The sequence below is a fragment of the Nicotiana sylvestris genome, chromosome 3 (assembly GCF_000393655.2).
Source record: "Nicotiana sylvestris chromosome 3, ASM39365v2, whole genome shotgun sequence".
Classification (NCBI taxonomy): Eukaryota; Viridiplantae; Streptophyta; class Magnoliopsida; order Solanales; family Solanaceae; genus Nicotiana; species Nicotiana sylvestris.
In genome coordinates, this window is record NC_091059.1 from 210146757 (window position 1) to 210156437 (window position 9681).

Here is a 9681-nt window from a genome sequence, read left to right on the forward strand (position 1 = left end):
ATATAAACCATTATTTTTGGTGTGATGCTTGAGTATGTTTTGAAAGATATTTCTTGTCTATGTGCTTAATTTTAAGTTGCTCGAGGACGAGCAAAAGTTTAAGTGTGGGGTGGCGTCAAATGATGAAAAGTACATATTTTTGAGTATATTTTCATATTAATTCTTGTGTGAGCTGCGGGAGATTAAATGGTTTTTGAAGTGAAATATACTCATGATGTGTTTCTTATGCGTAGGAACTAGTTTGCATGATAAATGATCAAAAGATGATAATTCGACACAAAAAGAAGAAATTAAAGGAGTGGGAGCTCATCTATTCCCGTGCGTTGGCACGAAGTCGGACGCGAAAAAGGAGAAAAGTTAAGGCACAAAACAGCGAAGCGAAACAAAACACGGAGCACTTCGCAAAATGGAAGAATTTTAAAAGCTGAATCCGCATCAAAGTCTGCGTCTAAACGTGAAGGCAGACGTGGATCCGCGTCAAAGTCCGCGTCTAGCGCGAAGACAAACGCGGATTCCAGCTTTCCCTAACCGAAGTGGGATTGGAGAATTTCTCCCTTTAGCAACCCTAAGTGATATAAATACATCTTAAGACACAAAATTGAGAGGATGAGACACTACTTTAGGGTTAGACAATACCCTTGGAGGTAAGAACACGCTAGGAGTAAGGAGGAAGATTCAACTACGAGTTTTTCCCCTTCTTCTTCCTATTTTTATTGTTGGTTATGAATTTGAGTATTGTGTTTTCATATACTTTTATGAATAGCTAATTTATTATCTAGAGTTTTGATGGAACCTCTTGGAGGATGAATTCTTGTTATGTTTTCATATAATTTAACCTTTGGATTTATCTACTTGTTCAACTACGTGCTTATTTCAGTTGATTGAATGACCATCAATTGACCGTGTCTATTTAGTGTGTACCGCTCGAGAGAGAGTACATATTTAGGTAGTTGTTGAACAACATCACTCCTAACATATGTGAGAGATCAATACGGAGGGTTTAAAGGCAGTATTAGAGATAACGAAACCTTGGTGCGATCGTAGTGAGCGGTGAATTAGTGCCAGCTAGAGTAGTTCGAGAGAATACATCTAGTAAATTGTGGTAGTTGCTCGAGAGAGAATTACGACAACCAAAGTACTCAGGATCGGTATAGAATACTTAGGCGAAAGTATAGAAGACAAGCGGGAAGGATTCCAACAATTGGGGAAATCATAACTCTAAACCTCCTAATCTTTTCTCCAATCCTTAGTTTCTTTAGTTGATAAATTTCTATTGCTTTTTTATAATTATTAGTTAAATAGTTTAAATAACTTAAAAGTTATTCGAGCTTTTCCTCTTGGTGATATTGAACAACTATAGTTAAATCTTAGTTCTCTGTGGGATTCGACTCCGGACTTTTAGACCGAATTATATTTGTAGCGACTGCTTATCCTTTTTAGGACTAGAGTTGGACATGATCAACCACGTATAAATTTCATTGTATCGTTTTACGAGTAAATACAGACCCTTGGTGGAAATGAAAATTCAATGATATTTTCTTAAATTGGGAGATTTTTGAACGATTTGTGGACCCAAAAAACAATCTGACCAAATACTACCATACAATTTCTATGTAAGATTTTTTTTTTGAATTGTCATGAGAAAATTCAAGCATTTCACATCTTATTGTACCATACATTTGTCAACGTGCTTAATGCAAGTGGACGAGTTTTTAGAGAATCGTGTTTCTTGATATTCATACAGTAAATTTAACTACACAAAAATCGCGGTAAAAAAATAATAATTCTTGCAGTGTAAAATGCGGAAAACTCAAGCCCATGGTTTGCTGCTGACATGGGAAAAGTAACGCCTCTAAGTGACATGGCAGTAGTTTATTGGCAGAGGCATCTGACGTGGCTCTCCGTCTTCGTCATAACTATGGGAAATCCGCCTGTCCTTATCGGGTCCAAGTACGGTCAGTTTTTTCAACTAACCTTCTTTTAACCAAATCAGAAAACCCAAGGTTCTATTCTTTTACTAGATCTCAAACTGACATATTAGTATGGCATTTTAGGTAATTTTACCCGAAAAAGGTGGTGAATCTTATTTTCACTTCCTTTCTTCTATACCCCCGCCTCCCCCCCCCTATTCACATATAAATTCTCACCTACAATACGGACTTTTATCTAATTCTCTCCCGATCTGATCCGCCGTCCGCCTCCGGATACAGCCTCTGCATTCTCGCCGTAAACCGTCGTTGTGTAGAAATCCAATTTTGCATGATTTGGTAGCTGATTTGTCCTCAGATCCGTACGTTACTTTGCTTTCTCTCTTTCCATCCGTCTCCGATCGATCCATTCAGTGCTGATCATTCAGGTATTGCTATTGGATGGTGCTTATGTAATTAACGCTTTTACGTGTGTTTGTATCAGAATCAACTTACTTTACAATTAAACGTATCGCCGATGCAATCCAGTATTTCGTTATTTTTTATGTGATTTTGTTGTTGTACATGCATAATGAATTCAAATCACTGGTTTTGGGGCGTATTCACATTGTATATTACGAGTAACCTTTGGTCCTGTTTATATAGAGGAGAGAAGCGCTGTGCTATGCTTGTATGTTTGGGGAAGAATTGTTTTTTTGACGTGTCTGCGTTAACATTCGTTTGAAATTATATTATTTTAGTTTAATCACTTTTACAATATTTTGGTTTGGGATGACCTATAATGCATAACATGTTTTTTTTTGCCAATTGCGTTTTTAAGGCTGAGATTTTGGTCGTTATTTTATATACAGCAATTAGACAGGTTTACTTTTGCTGAGATCTATATTCGAATTTGTTGTTTTGTTTGCCTCTTTTACCTTTTCCATGTAAGATCTCATTATTCTGAGTTAGTAATCCTTACTCATATAAAGGTTTTTGATTTTTATGTACCAAAAGAGTGCCCTTGGAAAGTGTGGCTGTGGCTTGTTTTGTTTCTGCATGTCTACCTGGATGATGATTCTTGCAATCCTGCCTCCATTAAAGTTTCGTTTCCTAATTTGGATTGTTATTCTCAGGCATTTAGCAGTAGTTGAAATGGCATCAACAGGATGGTTGAAGGGAAGAGTGAAAGCCGTTCCCTCTGGTGACAGTTTGGTGATAATGGGCAGTTCCAAGGCTGAAATTCCCCCTGAAAAATCTATTACCTTAGCATCTCTAATGGCTCCACGATTGGTATGACTTGCACTAAGAACCCTTTTTTTTCAAATGATACATATCTTCGAATTGCTCTCCTCGTTCAAATCTCATTCTAGCTTTTCACTTGTAGGCACGTCGTGGTGGGGTGGATGAGCCATTTGCATGGCAAAGCAGAGAGTTCTTGAGGAAGCTTTGCATTGGAAAGGTGTTCTTGCATTGATTATTCTAACTAGTATGTATTTCCTGTCCTTTTAATATGATTCTGAACTGCATCCATTTTTTTCCTTAGGAGGTCACCTTCAAGGTGGAATATACTGTACCTTCCATAGGGAGGGAATATGGCACTGTTTTTCTTGGCGACAAGAATGTTTCCATGCTAGTTGTTGCTTCAGGCTGGGCCAAGGTTGGTGCATTGGTGTTAATTTCTCTGTTCGTCAGCTGACTTATTTCCCATTAGATCTAGTTTCATGAAATGATTAATTTTGATGGAACCAGGTCAGGGAGCAGGGTCAACAGAAAGATGCTAACCCCTATTTAAAACCGCTGCAAGATGCTGAGGAACAAGCTAAGCAACAAGGTCTAGGTCGTTGGAGTAGGGTGTGTTTCTCATTGTCTCTAATGTGTCTTTGTTACTGGACAAATATTGTGAACTTCACCATTTTACTTGATCAACAACAAATGCTGTTAACTTCAAAGCAATATCTATCCAAGCTTTATCTTCTTTTGGATGGATGGATTGAGCCAGGGAAAATGAATTTTCTCTGCAGACTGGAACACTAAGAAGTAGTTTGCTTCTTTTCCAGATGTTTTTGCGCATGTTTTTTGTCCCATTTTGTGGTCTGCTTCTGTATGCAGTACACCCTCAGCTACAGGATTTAATCTAAAATGTATTGAGGTTTGATTGTTAGAACTTCAGGATTAGTGCCCACTGCTGAGACAGTGGGTGGTATCCAGATTAACCTGTTTTATTTCTTTTTCTTGTTATTCTTTCACGTATAATGGCCAGCAACTAGATCTTTATCTAAACTGTAATCTTTTATGAGTAGCTTCTGTCACTGTGGTCTGTGTTGGCTGGTGGATCTTTTGCGCAGTATCTTTGTCCTTTTTAGTTCAGTGGTCCATATATTGTGAAATCTCAAGCTTGATGCCTTCTTTATTTTTTATTTTTGCGTAGTAATCCCTGGCATACTGCTTTTTCAGGCACCTGGTGCTTCTGAGGCATCTATTAGGAATCTACCTCCATCTGCAATCGGTGATCCTAGTATCTTTGATGCAAGGGGCCTTTTGGAGGAAAATAAAGGTAAGCTGATAGAAGCATTTGTTGAGCAGGTTCGTGATGGAAGTACACTGCGAGTGTACTTGCTTCCAGACTTCCAGTTCATCCAAGTGTTCATTGCCGGAATACAGGTCAATGCAGTACAAGTTGAAATTTCTACACGGCCAGCTCTTGTTACTTTACCAGTGCGTTTACCCTTTTTTTTAAATAAACAGGCACCAACTATGGGAAGAAGAGCAACATCAGAAACTGTTGTTAATGCTAGTATTACCTCTGATGAACCAAACGGAGAATCAACTACTGAACCTCGTGCTACTCCGACAACAGCTCAGAGGCTGGCAGCCTCAGCAGCATCTGTATCAGAAGTTGCTCCAGATCCATATGGCAGAGAAGCAAAGCATTTTACCGAAACTCGTGTGTTAAATAGAGATGTGAGATTCTTGTTAGCTCTCAATGGTTTGTGTTTCCGGTTTATTCTTTTTCTAATTTAGTTTAACGTGCAGGTTCGGATTGTCCTGGAGGGTGTTGACAAGTTTAGCAATCTGATTGGCTCAGTGTACTATCCTGATGGAGAATCGGCAAAAAACCTGGGTTTGGAGCTTGTTGAAAATGTGCGTGATAGACATACAATTGTTGATACTTTTGCTTGTTTAATCTAATTATTTCTTTGTCTATTAAGAAACTGATGTTTTTTAGAAAAGGTCACCGTAAAAGGTACACTTTGTTTTTGAAAAGAAATTGGAAACTTTCTTAACCTTAACTGCCTTTCTTGTTGGTTGTCTCTTGTAAAGATTAGTTGTTTACTGATAGATTTTCTCTAATTCGGAAGGCTCTGATTTTACGCTTCGATATGCTCAACAAGTGGCTTATATCTTGTTCAGTGACACAGTTAGTCCTCTTGTTTTCCTGGTCATTAGTAGTACAAATGCTGTCTTCAATATTATGCATCTGTGTGCATTATGTACTGTGTCCTGTCATAGTATTTATTACCTTTACATTCAGTCTGGGCATTATCTCTCTCTCATTTTGTGCCATCCCTTGTTTTCTTTATGTGGATTTGCAAGGGATCCTCTTTCACCTAAATGCATTAACTTTCTCTTGCCATAACTTTCTTCACTTAACTCTTTCTTTAATGTTTGAAGTTGTAGTTTAAAAGCTGTTTATTTCGGTTATCTCTACTTTTCAATCAGTTAACTCATTGACGGTGATCAGCTAGTTCCTCCTAATTCTAGAACAGGAAATGTATAATTATTTTGCGGTTTTTAGAACATTCAAGTCCTGTCTGATCTAAACTTTATGCCCTCTCCTTTCCTTTGGCATAGGGTTATGCTAAGTACGTTGATTGGAGTGCAAACATGCTTGAGGGGGAAGTCAAGAAGCAGTTGAAAGATGCTGAGCTTCAGGCCAAGAAGACTCGCCTAAGAATCTGGACGAACTATGTACCCCCAGCAACAAATTCCAAGGCTATTCATGACCAGAATTTCACAGGAAAGGTAGCTATGAGTCAAAGGGTTGTTTAAGTAGTTTTATACTCTCTCTCTCTCTCTCTCTCTCTCTTCTCAAATGATTTGTGCTTGGCTTTTTCTAGGTGGTTGAGGTTGTCAGCGGAGATTGTCTCATTATAGCTGATGATTCTCTGCCATTTGGACATCCATCAGCAGAACGAAGAGTTAATCTTTCAAGTATTAGGACTCCTAAAATGGGGAATCCTCGTAGAGATGAAAAGCCTGCTCCCTATGCTCGTGAAGCAAAGGAATTTTTGAGAAATCGCCTTATCGGAAGACAGGTATTGCTCTCTCTCTGATGTCTCCTCTCCTAATTTCAGACTTACAGAATCAGAAGGAGATGATTTACTAACTTAAATGCTTTCAGGTTCATGTTTCAATGGAGTACTCTCGAAAGGTCGGCATGGCAGATGGGCCTGGTGCTCCTGCCAGTGGCACAGATTCAAGGGTGATGGACTTTGGATCTGTATTCCTAGCATCAAAGGATGGGGATGATGCATCACCTGCTCCATCTGCTGCAGGCAACCAGTTGGCTGGAGTGAATGTTGCTGAGCTTTTAGTTGGCCGTGGTTTTGCAACTGTTGTTAGACATCGTGATTTTGAAGAACGCTCAAACTATTATGATGCCCTTCTCTCAGCAGAATCACGCGCTATTTCTGGGAAAAAGGGCATGCATTCTCCTAAAGAACCTCCAGTGATGCATGTTACAGATTTGCTAGCAGTTAGTATCCTTCTCACTGATTCTCTTTTTTTATGTGTCTCTAAGGAAATATCTAATTGTTTCTGCTTTATGTCTTTCAGGGACCGTCAAAGAAAGCTAGAGACTTTTTGCCTTTCTTGCAGCGTAACAGGAGGATGTCTGCTGTAGTAGAATATGTCCTCAGTGGTCATAGATTCAAACTGTTTATTCCCAAGGAGACTTGCAGCATTGCTTTTTCTATCTCTGGAGTGAGATGCCCAGGTCGTGATGAACCCTACTCTGAGGAAGCCATTGCCTTGATGAGGAGGAAGATAATGCAGAGGGATGTTGAGGTACATTGTTTTCTTCTTACATTTGGAATGTGTTACATTTGAATTCTCTCTCTTATTTGTTTCCTGTTGTCTTCTACATAGATCGAGGTAGAAACAGTTGATAGAACAGGTACTTTCTTGGGCACATTATGGGAATCGAGATCCAATGTGGCAGTGACTCTACTGGAAGCTGGTTTAGCAAGGCTTCAAACTTCTTTTGGTACTGATAGAATCCAAGATGCTCATCTTCTCATGCAAGCTGAACAGGCAGCCAAAAGGCAGAAATTGAAGGCAAGAGCTTGATCTGCTATACATAATTTTTTTTAAATAAAAATGGTCTGTTATACTTGTTAGTCATGGGTTTGTTCTTTATTATTTATTAACAAACAACTCCATATAGGTATGGGAGAATTACGTTGAGGGAGAGGAAGTTGCCAATGGTGGAGCAGCTGAAAAGCGCCAAAAAGAAGAGGTGAAGGTAATGTAATTAGATCTAGTGCTTCTCAGTTAAACATTGTTTAGCATAATTTACCATCTGGATTCATTGTGAATACTAGTTTTATTTTATGATTGCTTGACTTCTGTACTTTTTACATCCATATATATTCTCAGGTAACAGTCACTGAAGTTTTGGGAGGTGGTAAATTTTATGTTCAGTTGGTTTCCGACCAGAAAGTAGCTGCCATTCAGAAGCAGCTTGCTTCTCTAAATCTTCAAGAGGCTCCTGTAATTGGTGCCTTTAATCCAAAGAAAGGTGATATTGTTCTTGCTCAATTCAGTGCTGATAATTCATGGAACCGAGCAATGGTAAGTGATCCAATTTCCTTTTTCTTGTACTTTATTTTATTTATGTAGTTCCACAATGCTTTGAATTAAACAGTTGGAGATGTGACTTGGATTACTACTGAGTACCCTAACCCTGTGTATTCTACTATGTGAATGGAAATTATGATATTAGCTAGTTTTATGAAGTCAAACCTTTAAATTGTCAAAATTATTATGTGCTACTTTTTACTTGCTACTTTTCACTTAAACAGAGAAAGTTACAATGTGATGCTTTCCCATCAATCAAATAAACCATCTGCTTAAACTGTATACTCCATTTTTTCATCACATGAGCTGTACTGGTTAGTTAAGTGTTTTCTTTGGTACTAAATAGATAAATATTAAAAGTAAATCCCTGTTCATGTAATGTCTCTTGCTCTTTAAAAACAATACATTACTTCGTCTTGCGGCTGCTCTGGTCTGCTGCTCTGCGTCTCATGAATTGAATTTCGTTCATCAACTAGTTGTCCCCCAAGCCCTTATTTTACCCAATGTATATCTTGGTTGGGTATTACTCTAGAGGTTTCATGTCTTCTGAAGGATATTAGGTGATTTTATTGTGTTATTATTTTGCTTGTCATATCATTTTTTTTTATTCTGATTTTGCACTTTAAAATTTGTTTAAGATTGTCAATGCCCCTCGTGGTGCTGTGGAATCTTCCAAAGACAAGTTTGAAGTTTTCTACATTGATTATGGAAACCAAGAAGTTGTTTCTTACAGTCAGTTGCGGCCTCTAGAGGCATCTGTTTCCTCCAGTCCTGGTCTAGCTCAGCTCTGCAGTCTTGCTCATGTTAAAGTTCCTGGGCTAGAGGATGATTATGGTCAGGAAGCAGCTTACCGGCTAAGTGAGCTTCTTCTAAGTGGGCCAAAGGAATTCAGAGCTGCTATCGAGGAAAAAGACGCTTCAGGTGGAAAAGTCAAAGGTCAAGGAACAGGGACAATCTTTTTGGTGACTTTGGTTGATCCTGAAACTGATGTCAGCATAAATGCTACCTTGCTTAAGGTTTGAAATTATGGTCCCTTTTATGTTAATTATGATTTGAGATTATTCTACTCATTTAGCAACTAGTTCTTTTTTGCACTGCCCCCTCCCTAGCTTTTGGTCTCCAAACTTGTTTTGGTACTACAGTATCATAGTGAAGCAGTTGGCTGTTCAAATTCCATTTGTGTAGTCCCAGTCTGTTAAAACGTGAAGGTTTAGCTAGATTATCTTTTATCTGGTAAAGTTGGGTTTTAAAAGACCTAGAGCTTCCATTCTCCAAAAGAATTTGCCTGTGCCCCTACTTAAGGATTATATTTTATTGTGCTGGCGGTGTTAATAGCAGGATCTAACGCGAGGACCTGTAAATTTTTCAGGAAGGACTTGCTAGGATGGAGAAAAGGAGGAGGTGGGAGCCCAAGGACAAACAACAGGCTCTGGATGAATTGGAGAAGTATCAAACAGAAGCACGACAGAAAAGACTTGCAATGTGGGAGTATGGAGATGTCGAGTCAGATGATGAGGATTCTGCTATCCCTGCTAAGAAAGCTGCTGGCAAACGGTGAATGCAACAGTTAACTGGTGGCAATTGCCAATTTGGATGGGGCTTTTTCGGGCTAAACTCCCACCAATTAAACAAACAAGACAATTGCTGTCTAAGGAAATAGAGCACTGAAAGTTTGAGTTAGCTTTTAATGTGGTGTTCACATGTAACTTTAGGAGTGAGACTTCAGGAGGTGAGAGAAATTTTGTTCTTTGTTCTTTAAATTTTCAATTTTTAACTTATACGACTCTGAATAAACCGGCCTCCTTTGTCGTTCCATTTGGAATGTGATAAATTTTATGTTAAAACTGAGGCAATATTTACTCTACCCAATTACTTTCTCTTCTTTAATCTACCACTCCCAATGTTTCCTCAA

General features: G+C 38.6%; 1 protein-coding gene across 1 annotated transcript; it reads left to right on the forward strand.

The window, feature by feature from the left end:
• Positions 1–2168: 2168 nt before the first annotated feature.
• On the forward strand, positions 2169–9681 carry LOC104225617 (ribonuclease TUDOR 1). Its single transcript, XM_009777462.2, has 17 exons — positions 2169–2356; positions 3044–3200; positions 3295–3369; positions 3454–3567; positions 3660–3761; positions 4365–4571; positions 4656–4871; positions 4944–5051; positions 5763–5933; positions 6029–6226; positions 6313–6666; positions 6747–6977; positions 7059–7247; positions 7357–7434; positions 7569–7763; positions 8408–8785; positions 9139–9681. The coding sequence occupies exons 2-17, from the start codon at positions 3063–3065 to the stop codon at positions 9325–9327; spliced, it is 2943 nt and encodes a 980-aa protein (XP_009775764.1). The 5' UTR covers positions 2169–2356; positions 3044–3062; the 3' UTR covers positions 9328–9681.

Excerpts from the sequence above, each read along its gene's own strand:
- LOC104225617 (XM_009777462.2), top strand. The coding sequence starts at position 3,063 with ATGGCATCAACAGGATGGTTGAAGGGAAGAGTGAAAGCCGTTCCCTCT. Across the intron at positions 3,370-3,453 it reads GGAAGCTTTGCATTGGAAAG|GAGGTCACCTTCAAGGTGGA; the intron begins GTGTTCTTGCAT and ends TTTTTTCCTTAG. Across the intron at positions 5,052-5,762 it reads GTTTGGAGCTTGTTGAAAAT|GGTTATGCTAAGTACGTTGA; the intron begins GTGCGTGATAGA and ends CCTTTGGCATAG.